We start from the raw sequence: 16,579 nt of genomic DNA, 5'->3' as shown, positions 1-16,579 counted from the left end.
AAAATACTAGAAAAGGTTGTGTCTGTTCAACTGAGCTCCTTCTTACAGGAGAACAATAGCTTTGAAGAGTTTCAGTCAGGTTTCAGGCCCCATCATAGCACAGAAACTGCACTTGTTAAAGTTACAAATGACTTGTTCTTAGCTTCGGACAAAGACTGTATGTCACTATTAGTTCTACTTGACCTTAGTGCTGCATTCGACACTATAGATCACAACATTCTCCTAGATCGCTTACAAAATTACACAGGTATTCATGGACAGGCTTTAAGTTGGTTTAGATCCTACCTGTCTGATCGATACCATTTTGTAGAATTAAATGGTGAATCCTCCAGTTTATTACCAGTTAATTATGGGGTCCCTCAAGGATCAGTTCTAGGACCTCTGCTCTTCTCGATATACATGCTTCCATTAGGGAACATTATTAGAAGACATTAGCTTCCATTGCTATGCTGACGACACACAGTTATACATCTCATCAAAACCAGATGAAATAACTAAATTGTCGAAATTAACTCAATGCCTTAGAGAGATAAAAGACTGGATGAGCTGTAACTTTCTGTTGTTAAACTCTGATAAGACAGAAACACTACTTATAGGCCCAAAAACTAGTACACAGAAACTCTCACAACTTAATTTCCAATTAGAGGGATGTACTGTTACTAGTAGCTCGACAGTGAAAGACCTGGGTGTTATATTAGACAGTAACTTGTCTTTTGAAAATCACATCGCCCAAACCTCCTGTGGGCCCACCACCTGCAGGAGAAACCGTAAGGGGCTGGTGCAATGTGGATTGGGTGGCAGTCGAAGGCGGGAGCCTCGGCGACCCAATCCCCGGACACGGAATCTGGCTCTAGGGACATGGAATGTCACCTCGCTGGGGGGGAAGGAGCCTGAGCTGGTGCGGGAGGTCGAGAGATACCGACTAGATATAGTTGGGCTCACCTCCACGCACGGCTTGGGCTCTGGAACCCAACTCCTTGAGAGAGGCTGGGCTCTCTACTACTCTGGAGTTGCCCGCGGTGAGAGGCGGCGGGCTGGTGTGGGCTTGCTCATAGCCCCCCAGCTCAGCAGCCATGTGTTGGAGTTCACCCCGGTGAACGAGAGGGTCGTTTCCCTACGCCTTCGGGTCGGGGAGAGGTCTCTCACTGTTATTTGTGCTACTGGGGGACTTCAACGCTCACGTGGGCAGCGACAGTGACACCTGGAGGGGCGTGATTGGGAGGAACGGCCCCCCCGACCTGAACCCGAGTGGTGTTCTGTTATTGGACTTCTGTGCTAGTCACAGTTTGTCCATAATAAACACCATGTTCAAGCATAAGGGTGTCCATCAAAGTTGGACAGACTTGGCAGACCCAAACGTACTGTGAGGGTCCGCTGGGAACGTTTGGCAGAGTCTCCGGTCAGAGAGATCTTCAACTCCCACCTCCGGCAGAGCTTCAACCAGATCCCGAGGGAGGTTGGAGACGTTGAGTCTGAGTGGACCATGTTCTCCACCTCCATTGTCGACGCGGCCGCGCAGAGCTGTGGCCGTAAGGTCTCTGGTGCCTGTCGTGGCGGCAATCCCCGAACCCGGTGGTGGACACCGGAAGTAAGGGATGCCGTCAAGCTGAAGAAGGAGTCCTATCGAGCCTGGTTGGCTCGGGGGACTCCGGAGGCAGCTGATAGGTACCGGAGGGCCAAGCGAGCTTCAGCCCGGGTGGTTGCAGAGGCAAAAACTCGGGTCTGGGAAGAGTTCGGTGAGGCCATGGAGAAGGACTATAGGTTGGCCTCGAAGAAATTCTGGCAAACCGTCCGGCGCCTCAGGAAGGGGAAGCAGTGCCCTGCTCACACTGTTTACAGTGAGAGCGGGAATCTGCTGACTTCGACTGGGGACATTCTCGGACGGTGGAAGGAGTACTTCGAGGATCTCCTCAACCCCACCGACATGTCTTCCACTGAGGAAGCAGAGGCAGAGGGCTCAGTTGAGGACTCATCGATCCCCCAAGCTGAGGTCACTGAGGTGGTTGAGAAGCTCCTCAGTGGCAAGGCACCGGGGGTGGATGAGATCCGCCCTGAGTACCTCAAGTCTCTGGATATTGTGGGGCTGTCTTGGTTGACACGCCTCTGCAACATCGCGTGGCGGCTGGGGACAGTGCCTCTGGACTGGCAGACTGGGGTGGTGGTCCCTCTGTTTAAGAAGGGGGACCGGAGGGTGTGTTCCAACTACAGGGGGATCACACTCCTCAGCCTCCCCGGAAAAGTCTATGCCAGGGTACTGGAGAGGAGAATTCGGCCGATAGTCGAACCTCGGATTCAGGAGGAACAATGTGGGTTTCGTCCCGGTCGTGGAACACTGGACCATCTCTATACCCTCACCAGGTTGCTGGAGGGTTCATGGGAGTTTGCCCAACCAGTCCACATGTGCTTTGTGGATCTGGAGAAGGCATTCGACTGTGTCCCTCGTGGTGATCTGTGGGGGGTGCTCTGGGAGTATGGGGTCCGGGGCCCTCTGCTAAGGGCTGTTCGGTCCCTATATGACCGGAGCAGGAGTTTGGTTCGCATTGCCGGCAGTAAGTCAGACTTGTTCCCGGTGCATGTTGGACTCCGGCAGGGCTGCCCTTTGTCACCGGTCCTGTTCATTATTTATATGGACAGGATTTCTAGGCGCAGTCAGGGGCCGGAGGGAGTCCGGTTTGGGGACCACGGGATTTCGTCTCTGCTTTTTGCAGATGATGTTGTCCTGTTGGCTTCTTCAAATCAGGACCTTCAGCGTGCACTGGGACGGTTTGCAGCCGAGTGTGAAGCGGCAGGGATGAGAATCAGCACCTCCAAGTCCGAGGCCATGGTTCTCAGCCGGAAAAGGGTGGCTTGTCCCCTTCGGGTTGGTGGAAAGCTCCTGCCTCAAGTGGAGGAGTTTAAGTATCTTGGGGTCTTGTTCACGAGTGAGGGAAGGATGGAGCGGGAGATCGACAGGCGGATCGGTGTATCTTCTGCAGTGATGCGGTCGATATACCGGTCTGTTGTGGTGAAGAAAGAGCTGAGCCGCAAGGCGAAGCTCTCTATTTACCAGTCGATCTACGTTCCTACCCTTACCTATGGTCATGAGCTTTGGGTCATGACCGAAAGGACAAGATCCCGGATACAGGCGGCCGAAATGAGTTTCCTCCGCAGGGTGGCTGGGCGCTCCCTTAGAGATAGGGTGAGGAGCTCGGTCACTCGGGAGGAGCTCAGAGTAGAGCCGCTGCTCCTCCACATCGAGAGGAGTCAGCTGAGGTGGCTCGGGCATCTGTTCCGGATGCCTCCTGGATGCCTCCCTGGGGAGGTGTTCCGGGCATGTCCAACCGGGAGGAGGCCCCGGGGAAGACCTAGGACACGCTGGAGGGACTATGTCTCTCGGCTGGCCTGGGAACGCCTCGGTATTCCCCCGGAGGAGCTGGAGGAAGTGTCTGGGGAGAGGGAAGTCTGGGTGTCCCTGCTCAGACTGCTGCCCCCGCGACCCGGCCCCGGATAAGCGGTAGAAGATGGATGGATGGATGGATGGATCGCCCAAACCACAAAAACAGCCTTCTTCCACCTCAGAAATATTGCCAAGCTGAGAAACCTCCTGTCTGTATCTGATGCTGAGAAGCTAGTTCATGCTTTCATGACCTCTAGACTGGACTATTGTAATGCATTACTAGGTGGTTGTCCTGCATCTTTAATAAATAGGCTACAGTTAGTCCAAAATGCAGCGGCCAGAGTTCTCACTAGGACAAGAAAGTATGACCATATAACCCCAATTTTATCATCTCAACACTGGCTACCTGTTAAGTTTAGAATTGATTACAAACTGCTGCTACTTACGTACAAGGCTCTTAATAGTTTAGCTCCCATGTATCTAACTAGTCTTCTAACACGTTACAATCCTTCACGCTCTCTGAGAACACAAAACTCAGGACTCCTGGTAGTCCCCAGAATATCTAAGTCTACTAAAGGCGGAAGAGCGTTCTCTTATTTAGCTCCCAAACTTTGGAATAGTCTTCCTGATAGTGTTCGGGGCTCAGACACACTTTCACAGTTTAAATGTAGATTGAAAACTCATCTCTTTAGTCAGGCGTACACATAATACATCCCATAAATATTGTGCACTATCACACTAGACTTGCACATTCTTATGAACAGCAGATATGTTAATCCCTATGCACTGCTCTTCTCTTCTCTTTTTCTACCCATGCTGAGACACCCATGCTAAGATCGTCTTCCGTGCGTTGAAATTTTTGGACCTCCACTGAGACAAGGCTGACTCTGTGAGAACCCTGAGACATCTACAGATCTACCGGCTCCAGTTGGACTCTGTGATACTTGTATATTTGTAACCACACCATCTAGTGTCACCCATATGAGGATGGATTCCCCTTGAGTCTGGTTCCTCTCAAGGTTTCTTCCTTTACCAATCTAAGGGAGTTTTTCCTTGCCACTGTTGCCTGAGCCCTCAGACTTGCTCATTGGGGACAAATACACATACACACATACATACATACATACACACTGTGAACTGTATATATCTTGAATTTTTATTATATTAATTCTTTATACTTCTCCTTATGTTTATCTTTTGTTTTATGTTTATGTTCTGTAAAGCTGCTTTGTGACAATGTCCATTGTAAAAAGCGCTATACAAATAAACTTGAATTGAATTGAATATATTTCATTCATGGTTTAAATAGTTTTTCCAACAATGTGTTGATCTAACAAGAACATGTCATTATCTAACAAGCACGTTAATTGAAGTTGATCAGCCACACAGTTGTTGCAGTTGTCTTTCAGATCTTAATTTTGTCCAACAGTTCTCCTGTCACAGCACAGATGATAGCTAGCACAGTGTTTGATATGCACCTGTAAGTGTCCTTGGTCATAGGCAGATCGGTCAGATTTCTTTTTCTTCGCCTTCACAACCAGAACAGGTCACCTCTTTATCCATGGAAGTTACCAAGCTATAAAAATAATACCTTTCATTCCTGAGACATATTGCTTGCTGATGCTCAGAATGTGTTCACACAAAAATGTTTTCAGAAACGCAGTCATCGGTAGTAGTAGCAGAAAAATGCACTGAAACCTGGTCTTTGGAGAAATTTTTTGCTTTGATGTGGTATGTCTGTTGCGAAGATGTGATGTTTTTCCATTTTCTTTTGTAGGCCTCTGGTGAAATGAAATCCATTCTAACAGTGTAGTTAAAATCCCTACAGCATTTACAAAACATTTTCTAGTCACAGTGATAAAAAGTTACAATCTCAGTAGCACTGCTCCTGTGGATGTGACCCCATCCATATAGTTAAAGAGGTCATTGAAACCTGGAAAGGAGGACACAATATTTGGTACATGGATCATCTATGTCCATCAGTCTCTGTTTATCATATTGCAAATTATGTGTTTCAGTATTTCAGATACTTTGCTGGTACAAGAAAATTCATAATTTTGTACCATAATCCACAATTTGATCAGCAGTATGTATTTTATGCATAGCACAAAATATTTTATGTCACTATCTACTTCATCCTAAATAACAAAGTGGTTGTTAATTGACATAACAATCCTTCCAGAAAATTGCCACCTGACTCTAGTAACTCTTTTGTTCCAAACTAAAGAGTACTGTAGAAATGAGTCCTTAAACCAAGTCATTGGGCTTTTTGAATAAATCTATAAAAATAAAATACATTTTTTAAAATATTTTTGTGAAAGGCTTAAAATAAGGTATGTGGTTAATATAAGCTTTATATATTTTCAGGTTTTATTTAATGACATAAACTACATCAGTAATAACCCACTCTTATCAGTAATAACCCACTTTCATTTAGGCTATCCTGAAAAAGGTGGTGAAAAAGTTGTGACTAAATGGGACTTGAATAATTTTTTTTTCTTTCTTTGTTTTTCTTTATTAACTAGACAATGGCAATGCAATACAAATCTTTCATATAAAGACATAAACGAGGTGTAAAAAACACATTTACCATAATATTATACTTTTTAAAATAATACTTTATACTTTAATTGCTTTACTTGCTTTGGCAAAAAAGTTTAAACTCATTATTACAATGAGAAACATTTTGTTTGGATTCAGACCACTTCATTTTGTGAATGTGAAATTTTCACTTGAAAATGAACAATTGTCGTAAATACGCTTTATAGTAATCGATACCATAGTCATCAAAGAATATTATCTCATCAAAACCACTCAGCTGTAATGCAATATTCAGTTTCTACTTGATAAAAAAACAAATGAAAAATGTTTTTTTTTTCACCCTAACTGAGACTAAAGATGTAATCAATATCTAGTTATATTATCTTAAAATAAACTTCTTTTTCTTTGTAATTAATAAAAAAAATTATCCATTGTTCGGCAAACTTTTTGCCAATTGGTCTTCAGATACAGAAGACCAGACAAAACGAGCTGGAGGATACACAATGCTATTCAATATATTTCTAAAGTAATTATTTGAGACTTTATTTTGTAAAATATTTGTTTTACCAGTAAATATTTTACTCTTTCTCCTGTGATGAATTTCTAAGAAGAATCAACACTTTTTTGGGGGAAAAGCATCCATTACAACAGCAAATTCCTTTGGTTTAACTGGTATTTTAAATTTATTTAACATGTATCTACATGTTAATAAAAATCCCTGATTACTTAGTAACTGAATAACCAATGTCATTTTTAAACTATTTCTATATATAGAAAAAAAGAGATTTATTTTAATAAAGAATATCTTTGTTGTTCCAAGGGGTGAAATTATGTTTACAAGTGAGTGTCCATTCCATCAGAGCTTGTTGATGAAATTTTGCAAACTTAACAGGGATTTTTTTAATTGAAAAATTTCATTTCAATAAAAACAAGAGGTCTCCTATCTAATTTACTTTTAATACATTATTTAAAGTATTATAATTCATTACCTCTAAACCACCATGAACTCTGGAATTGCATAAGATATCTTTTCTCAATTAGTGTGGCTTGTTATTGTGGGGAATATCCAAAAATCAGGAAACATGTCTAATCTGGAAGTACATTCAGCTTTTGACAATCTCATTTCAACCACATATTAAATCTTTTAGTAGTTCTGTCAATAGCTGAGCTTAAATTTAAATCATTGCTCATATATTCATGTTTACAAATAATTACTCGTAGATACATTACTTGGTTTTTGATTGGACTATTGCACAAATTAGTTAAATAAAATTCTTGAAGATCAAACAGAACTGATTTATTCATCGTCATTCTTAGCCCTAATACATCTGAAAATTCTTTTACAAATGCCTTAAATAAATAATACTATCATCTAATATATATTCATTGTAGTCCACCATATCTATCAATCTGCCATCATTACAAAGTTTGTTCCTCGTTTGTAATGCCTTTTAATCCTTTTCATAGTCTTTTTGCAAAAATTAAAGTAAATAATTTGGTATCGTTAATTAATTCAGATTCATTCATAACAGCTGGAACCAAATTCCTTGTGTATGTCAATAAATCTGATTCTGATTCTGATAAAGAGCACAGTGGATATATATAATATAATAACATTGTAGTCCACCATATCTAGTAGTACATGTAATCCTGCCAATATATATATATATATATATATATATATATATATATATATATATATATATATATATATATATATATATATATATATATTGCATACTTATTTCAGTTATTTTCAGCCTTTAGTTCAACATCCAATCAAAATATTTGACAAAATTGTGGGCAGCTCCGGGACGCTGTGCACGCGAGTCCCTCTTGTGGACAGATTTGGAGGTGTATCTTATGCAACAAGGACCGCTCGTGCGCCATAATAGTTTGCCGCCACAACCTACTGAGAAGGCTGACGCAGAGCACGTTAATCTAGTATAGAGATTATAAATTTATTAAAAACAATAACGTGTATCGAAGTACATGCTTTGAGTACTTTTTGCGGCTTTGGATAATTCCCGGCTGTAATAAAACAATACTGAAGAGCGCCGTCGTTTTAAACGAGGATTCCGTTAGGCCGCAATAACACGGTAAGGCGGAAAAGAAGACGTAACGTTAAAAGTTAGCTAACTAATTACTTATCAATAGCCAGTACATTGTTTATGAACATCTGCAGCAGTTAAAATCTCAAATCATGTCGATAAAGTGTTACATTTGCGTTGTTTTGTTCGGTAATCTAGCTAGGTGTTAGCCTGTTGCTAACAACACATTATATACTAAAGGCCGATTGGGGCCTTTTCAGTCCTAGACGTGTTTACTAACTGTTGTCTGAGTATCTGACTTGATTATCATGGAAAATATTCAACACAACTGCTTTTGTGTTTTTGTTGTTTTTTTTTTAGTTAAAGCTAGAGTAATATGAAGTTTTGGCCAATACGCCTTTGTGGTTTAGCCGCTTGCTAGATGGTTGTCAGAGAAACCTTTAAAGTGAACTGCCATATAAAATGTTGGTCAATTTATAGTTTCTCGCAGAGCGAAATTGTCAATAAGTTGTATTTTTTCCCACGTTTGGTCATAACTAAGTGACTGTAGGTTGTAAAATATGTTTCGGAAGAGAACGTTATTTTCACGTGTAATGTTGCTGTTTTTGTGTCCGCAGATCTCCACCATCATGGCCGACGACTTTGACATCGAAGCCATGCTTGAGGCGCCTTATAAAAAGGTGGGTATTTAGTTTAGCGTGATAAACTATTACATTTAATTGAAACTGCAGTCCAATCTACGCCTTGTTTTCGGTAGCTGATTTACAGATAATTGCCATGTTTGTTTATATGATAGTGGTTTCAATGAATAAATGCCCATCTATCTCTTTTTGTAGACATGCCTATATCTCACCTCTACTCCCATGAATTCCAGTGTGAACTGTCAAAAAAATGAAGGTAGTAATTGCCCCATATATTGATGTACTGTGGTACCCATGGTTGAAAATATTTAGGCTTATTGATTTTGGTGCCGACAAAATAAATGCAGAGGATACACATGAACTTAAGTGCTGGTGTGAAGTCTTTGGACACTATTCACGCTTTTCTATGCATGGTAATTTTAGCAACTACCCTTATATTTGGTATTCAGTAAAAAAAACTGAATTCGGAATTGAAGGATAATTTTAAGTTGCATGTCTAAAATGTAATTTTAACTGTTACAATTATGGATTTGACATACAAGCTTTTCCTTGTAATTCTCATGTTTTTCATGGGATTGGATAAAAACAGAGATTAATGTTAATATATTGAAGGGAAATTTATTGTAATTAGCATTTATGCATGCAGTTGACTTTTATATAACAATGTGTGGTTATTTCATTGGTTTCCAAAAAAGGATATAATGGCTCTCTGCATATTGCAAAAATCTTTCAGTTGAAAGAGACCTTTCTGCTGAATGCAAATGGCCACTTTGTTTTAAGACACTCATGCACATTATTAGGTTGATTAAAGAACATCTCAGCTTTAGATGTTCTTTCGGATTCGATATTACTAAGCCCTGTGAATCCCTGTTTGCTTCAGGGCGAGATGTGTGACAGAGGTGGCATCGAACTCTTACAATCCACGAAGGCAAATGGGGTGAAGATCACTGGAATGGCATCCACCACAGGAACTCACTTAGTGGCTGGCTGCTAGCATTGCCACTTTGGGTCTTATAGGCACAGATAGTCTTGGTACAGAAACTTTCAAGCTGCTAAAAGAATGAAATCATTAAATATGCAGTTTTTACATTCACAGCATAGAAATAGCTCTTGACCTGCTGACTGTACCACATACGAATTGTAACCATTAGTAAGGAAGGAAGAAAACGGCAGCCTTGTGGTTCTAATGACCCTTTTCTGTCACTCTACACACTCCTACACATAAATCTTTTAAAGTACACATATTTAATGATTATATTATATTCTCTTTTGTTCCCACCCCCCTTATCCTTACGACTTGCAATGTTACGCCGTCCTCCTCATGATGTTCTTCTATCGACCCTGCTTAGGATGAGACGAAGTCCATAAGTTCCAATGGCCATGAAGAACGGAGCAAGAAGTAAGTCTGTCTTAATTTGGTATATTTAAAACAAATAATTATTGTGATTGTGCTGAATTAGAATTTATATATTCTTTTAGAGACCTGAATGGATTAAATTGAAAATCACTGTAAGTGTTTCTATAACATTGCAGTCATGAGCCAGCAGATTACATTGGGTTAACAATGTTCAAATTGACAAGTGTAAACTTTTAAAATGGAAGGAAAAAGAAGAGCAGAAGTCGTAGTAGGAGCAGGGAGAGAAAGAGAAGCAAGAGCCGGGACCGCAAAAGAAGCAAGAGCCGGGACAGGAGTCGTGAACGAAAGAGAAGCCGAAGCCGCGACAGGAGACGCAGTCGGAGCAGAGAGAGGAAGCGCAGCCGTTCCAGGAGCAGGGAGCGTGCAGGTCGCTTCAGAACAGCCTTGTATGTATACCATCTTTCAGTTAGTCCATACATTTTTCTGTTGTGTATAACCACATTAAAATGATTTAAATATTCCTCTCTTTGGTTTTCCTTGAAGTATTTTTCTTTTGTCTATTAATAACTTGTGAATGCAGTCTCACAAAGCCCTGCTTCTCCATACCTGTGTGCATATATGTAATTATGCCCACTTGGCTGTCAGTGAAATGGTTAAATGGACAAACTTGGCATGATGTCACCAATTAAATCCAATTAAAAAGTTTCATCATAACCATTGGGAGCAGAGCGATAGTAGTCACTGCTGAGATAAACCTTGTTTTTAAATCACAGTTCTGGCCTGAAATTTAATGGTGGTTCCAGGGGGAAGACTGGCCCACTGCCTGTCATCAAACTAAGGTTTCTATGATACTATTTTTGTTGTGTGTGGGTAGTTACCTGTTCAGTGTATGAGTCAACAAGTACAAAACTTTCATAAAAATACTAACAGCAAAGTCTTTTCATGTAGCCGGAAAAAGTCTAGGAGCCGCAGCCCATTCAAACGGGACAAAAGTCCTATCAGGTAAGCTTTAATTAGGAGAAACTACAGTAATGTTAACAAAATTTAAATGACTCAATGACCTTTTGCTACAATGATTTTTCTCTTATTACAGACAACCTATAGATAATCTCACACCAGAGGAGAGGGATGCCCGCACAGTCTTTTGCATGCAACTTGCTGCCAGAATTCGGCCCCGGGACCTAGAGGAATTCTTTTCTGCTGTGGGGAAAGTCCGTAGCTCAGCATTATTTTGATAATCTTGTAAGTTGAAATATTTTGTTTTCTCCTGTTTTCACACCATCTTAATTTAACAGGTGAGGGATGTGAGGATGATCTCTGACAGAAACTCCAGAAGGTCCAAGGGAATTGCCTACATTGAATTTGTGGAAGCCACCTCTGTACCACTAGCAATAGGTCTGTCTGGGCAAAGGCTGCTTGGAGTACCAATCATTGTTCAGGCTTCACAGGTAAAAAAAAATAAAATCTGTTCTCCAGCAGATAATGACCTCTGTGATGTTTTGGGTTATACTGATTTAGATATGTTCATTCTTATTTTTAGGCTGAAAAGAACAGAGCTGCTGCAATGGCCAACAACTTGCAAAAAGGTAGTGCTGGGCCTATGAGGCTGTATGTTGGCTCGCTACATTTCAACATCACAGAAGACATGCTCAGAGGGATCTTTGAACCCTTTGGAAGGGTGAAAGCTCCTTTGTCTGCCTATTTTGATCTTCAGTTTATGTCATTAAAAATCTGAATTTAACCAGTTTTTCCTTTGTATTCCTAACAGATTGATAGTATTCAGCTTATGATGGATAGCGAAACAGGGAGATCCAAGGGATATGGCTTTATCACTGTGCGTAAATATTAGATGTTTTTTTATTTCCAGTATATCAGCCTAAAAATTAAAAGTAATTAAAAAGCTCTGAAAATAATTGTCCTTTTTTTATTTTATAATATAAGTTTGCTGATGCTGAGTGTGCTAAGAAAGCCTTGGAACAGCTAAATGGCTTTGAACTGGCTGGCAGGCCAATGAAAGTGGGTCATGTAACTGAGCGCACTGATGCATCTACAGCCAGCTCTTTCTTGGATAACGATGAACTTGAAAGGACTGGCATTGACCTGGGCACCACTGGGAGGCTGCAGCTAATGGCCAGGCTGGCTGAAGGTAAAATAAATCTATTTGGAGGGCATCTCCAAAGGTTTTGTTTGCGATGTTATGAAGGAGGCACTGATAAAGGATGATGGGATGAGCATTTTATTATTATTATTTTAATTTTATATATATATCTTTTAAGGGACTGGACTGCAGATCCCCCCCGCTGCTCAGCAGGCTCTTCAGATGAGCAACTCAATGGTGGCAATGGCAGCAGCTACGGGTATTTATTAATCAATTGACTGTTGATCTTAATGGTTTAATTTTAAGGTTTTTTACATTCTGTTTCTTGGTCTTCTAGCGGCAATGAATCCAGGATTGAGTTTTAATATCAACGTTCCCACAAATCAACCTCTCAATCTACCTTCTCAGCCGATTGCCACCCACTGCTTCCAGCTGTCCAACATGTTTGATCCAAATTCGTAAGAGTCACAGGAACCATTTAAAGGTTATCATGTCTATATATTGTATTTTTAAAAAAATCAAATTTGGTCTATTCATGTTGTTGTTTTGATAGGGAAAATGAACTTGGATGGGATATTGAAATCCAAGATGATGTAATTGAAGAATGTAACAAACATGGAGGAGTGATTCATATATATGTGGACAAGAAATCTACTGAGGTAAATGATCTTATAATAACAATCTTTAAAACAATAGTATTAGTATACGAAGCCGGAAATGGGTAGAGGTTTAGGTTCATATGCAGGATTATTGTCCACTAATGGTACATGTTTAACCTACCAGGCTGTACTTTGCTGAATTGCTTATGGAGAAGAGTTTTGCCAAAGGCTTCACAAACAATGCATTAAATATTTTTTTTTGCAATAAACAAATAGTTTTAGCAAATTATGAATTAACTAGCTGTGAGAACACCAAATATTTGCTTTCTTTTTTTGTCAAGGGCTCAGGCCAAAAAAGGGTCGGTAGGCAGGTCTTTTTTTTTTCTTTTTTTTTTTTTTTTCTTTTCAAGTTTCAATGTAAAAAAAAAAAAAGTACAATTTTGGTGACGGTGATTTACATAGGTATGAATTTAAACAAATTAGCATATTGTGACGTCACTGACTGGGTCTTCAACCTGTGCCTCCGGGCGCGTCATTGCAAACCTCATTTTGATGCAGGCTATATAGACCACAAACTAATTTGTTTGAACGGTGACCGCAAACATTTTGTTTACTGCAGCCGCAGCCATCATTACCAAGCGCGAACCGTTGACTCTGACAGTGAATGAGAGTACGAGAAGAAGCGAACGCACAGGCCATAGTGTGGCATCCGTTAGTGTAAACATAGATGACGTCACAGGTTTTTATTTAAAAGAAAGAACGTAGCCTTCGTTTGTATGTAGGCCTAGGCAATTTATATATTTACAATACTTACTAAAATATTAATATTATTTTATTGCTTTTGAATTAGTTGTTCAAAGAGTAAAAAAAAATTGGTCGGCCTTAACGCAAATTTACAACCGGCAAGTCGGTCGGACTTAAAGCAAAAAATAATAATAATTTGAGTCAGTCCTAAATTGACAGGGTCGGTCAGGTTACGGCAAACAAGAATATTTTTAAGGATGGCCTCAAACAAAATTTTTGAGTTAGAATGATTGAAGAGAATGAATTCTCCAGGTGACTTTATGCAATTAGTCAAGTATTTGTTTTGACCTATTTTAATGCAATTAAGTGTTGTTGAATGTTGCCAAGTACAAGATTTTAGCCTAGTGAGTCCAGCATCTAAGCAACCAAAATGGGTAGCAATTTAAAACTTCCACTTGGTGGATTAGCGAATACATTTTTAATTTACAGAGAGCACAGAACTTTTCATTTTTGTATGTGTGTTTCAGTATTTTTTATGCTGTATGCATATGGTGTTGTAATGAATACATATTTTAAATATGTTTTGATAAAATGTTTTAGTGTTTCAAGCTATAATGGTTGTTTGAGCTGTTTACTCAGTTTGCCATATCTAGAAGGATATTGTTTAAAACAGGGTTTTCTGTTGTTGGGGGTTAAATAAGTGAATATTAGGAAATCAGAAAAAGGTCAATGTTTGTCTTAATCCTCTTTTTTTAACGTATTATTATAAATAAACAGGGAAATGTATATGTGAAGTGCCCAAGCATCCCCGCTGCAATGGCTGCTGTCAGTGCATTACATGGACGCTGGTTTGGAGGCAAGTGCCATGTCAAATTCTGTCTCATTCAGTTCTAAATTCAATTAACACTTACTTTAAGCATCATTGATTTTACTGTGATTCACTATAATTCAGCATTGCACTGAAAGATCATCTGCATTTAAGTTGGCCCTATAACTTTTAATTCATGTCGGGTTTTCCCCCCACAGGTAAAATGATCAAAGCAGCATACGTCCCTCTGCCAACATACCACAATCTTTTCCCAGAGTCAGTGCAAGCTACACAACTTCTTATGCCGACTCGCCGGTGATCCCTGGAGCTTAAATTTTTCAGGCTTTCTCTTTTTAATAATTTTGGCAAATTATTAATATTCAATTCCTGCAAGCTTTGTGTATGTTTATGCCCGTACATCTCTTGGGCATTAAAGAAGTTTATGTGGTAGTTTTCTATGTACAGCGTTTTTTGTTTCCTTTCTTGGTGGGCCTTTTGAACCCTTATCGTTTATACAGTTTTCAGGGTTTGTTTTCTTCCGCACATTTGTCTGTGATTGGCATGAGTTTGACTAGAAGACATGTACAGTTACCCACACAAACCTACAACTATTGAATCTTTTTTGAGTGACTTAAAATCTAGTAGCTTTGGTTAAATATCTGCATACAGTGTTTTGGGCTCTATGAGCTGAAGGAATATTAAAACGACTGATATCCTGTGTGTTCATAGAGGCCATTATGGGTTTTGATGCACTGTCTTTTTCTAATTGAGACTTGATTTTGTAAAGTCCTTAATGAACAGTTCATTTCAAATAAAGCCATGATGCTGGTTTATTTGTCATGTTTAAGGTGAAGCTGCCACTACTGGGTGCTCGAGCAAGGCCCTTAACCCTCAACTGCTCAGTTATATAAATTGGATAAATATACAGTCTCTGTATAAGGGTGTCTGCCACATGCCATAAATGTAAATCAGATTTGCTTTTCTATAAAAAGGAAAATAGCATCTAGTCTTTTGCCTTTATTCCTGGTGTTAATGCTGGACTAAGCTTGTATTTAAAATGCTTAAAACCTTTTTTTTTAAGCATGTTACTTTTTGTTGTTGGGCTATCAATTAAGTAAGCATATTTATGTAACCTTATGCTTTAGATTATAGTTAAAAGATGCACTTAAGTGTAATGATTAGCTCTTTAAATTGAGTGGATCATAGCTCTGGCTCCATAGTCACAGACACTGAGGCCCTCTAGGTACTTGCTGCGATTTTTGCTGCTATTATTTACCTTGCCCATTTCCATGTTGAATTTACATCTCCACAAATTTTCAAGAGTAGTATTCTATCGCTTTTCAGTTGACCTTTACATCCCTAATATTGTTACTTGATGTAACAATAGATGTGGGAGTGCTGGCTTGGTGGATTACTGGTTGGGAAGGTTAGGAGTTCAAATCCCAGCACCACCAAGCTACCACTGTTGGGCCTGTGAGTAGAGCTCATACAAGGTGGATAAATTAAATTTGCCCTGGATATTGGTGTCTTCTAAATGTGTGCATGGCAGTAGAGGCACAAGAACACATACCAATTGTGTACAGTTGATAAGAAAATGGGGGAAATCTGACCAGTGATCAGTTACCACAATCCACTGTTTTAAAGAAGACTTTTGGAGCAGAAATATGGAGCCCATATACCACAAGATGGAAAACTTGAGAGAATAGCAATAAGAATCAGAATTTGCAAAGAAATACCAAAATGAGCCAAAAAAGGTTTTGGAATCAAGAGACTACCAACATGATGGAAAGGCCAAAGTGTGGAGGAAAAAAGATCTGTTTGTGATCTAAAACATGAGCTCATTGTTCATGCACAGTATCATGGCTTAGGCTTGCATAGGTACTGTTGGAACAGGCTCACTAATCTTTATTGATGGTTTAAAGTGTTGGTATCTGCAGCATGGATTCTGAAGTCTACTGAAACATTTTGAAATGCAAACACTAATTGTGAGGAACATAGTCGTGACACACCGCTAGATCATTAGAGGACTTCATCAGCGAAAAGAGTGGAAGGTTTAAGAATGGTTACGTAAATCTGTATACCTTGACCCAGCTGACCATGCATTTCTCTTAAAAAGGGAGCTGAAGAGAGAAACCCCTAAATAAACAACAAATGAAAGGTGTTGTACCAGCTTGAAAAGAGGACAGCAAGTGTGACAGGATGTCAGTGGATCACAGCTTTTGTCATTTTATTACAGTTGCAGTTATTGGACACAAAGTATATGTAGCCATAGATTATAAGTATGATAATGTTAATTTATTTACATTAGTATAGTTTATCCTGTTGCATACTTACTCTGGCTCAAATGTTCTTACAAACGGCAAT

General features: G+C 39.8%; 1 protein-coding gene across 12 annotated transcripts; it reads left to right on the top strand.

Annotated features, from left to right (window-relative positions):
- Positions 1 to 7,764: 7,764 nt before the first annotated feature.
- On the top strand, positions 7,765 to 15,044 carry rbm39a (RNA binding motif protein 39a). Of its 12 annotated transcripts, XM_060857553.1 has the most exons (18): positions 7,767 to 8,016; positions 8,586 to 8,648; positions 8,805 to 8,865; positions 9,490 to 9,641; positions 9,959 to 10,008; positions 10,089 to 10,118; positions 10,212 to 10,412; positions 10,915 to 10,968; positions 11,060 to 11,177; positions 11,262 to 11,414; positions 11,507 to 11,644; positions 11,735 to 11,800; positions 11,908 to 12,112; positions 12,243 to 12,323; positions 12,402 to 12,522; positions 12,618 to 12,723; positions 14,185 to 14,263; positions 14,434 to 15,044. In XM_060857553.1, the coding sequence occupies exons 9-18, from the start codon at positions 11,115 to 11,117 to the stop codon at positions 14,532 to 14,534; spliced, it is 1,113 nt and encodes a 370-aa protein (XP_060713536.1). In that variant the 5' UTR covers positions 7,767 to 8,016; positions 8,586 to 8,648; positions 8,805 to 8,865; positions 9,490 to 9,641; positions 9,959 to 10,008; positions 10,089 to 10,118; positions 10,212 to 10,412; positions 10,915 to 10,968; positions 11,060 to 11,114; the 3' UTR covers positions 14,535 to 15,044. The 12 variants fall into 12 exon arrangements, with proteins under 12 accessions (XP_060713532.1, XP_060713534.1, XP_060713533.1 ...); XM_060857550.1 differs by lacking the exons at positions 9,490 to 9,641; positions 10,089 to 10,118 and adding an exon at positions 10,740 to 10,805 and having other exon boundaries at positions 7,766 to 8,016; XM_060857556.1 differs by lacking the exon at positions 9,490 to 9,641.
- Positions 15,045 to 16,579: the final 1,535 nt, after the last annotated feature.

This window comes from Tachysurus vachellii, chromosome 22 (genome assembly GCF_030014155.1).
Source record: "Tachysurus vachellii isolate PV-2020 chromosome 22, HZAU_Pvac_v1, whole genome shotgun sequence".
In the NCBI taxonomy this organism is placed as follows: domain Eukaryota; kingdom Metazoa; phylum Chordata; class Actinopteri; order Siluriformes; family Bagridae; genus Tachysurus; species Tachysurus vachellii.
Note: the sequence above shows the minus strand (reverse complement) of the source record. Positions and strands in the feature narration are given on the sequence as shown.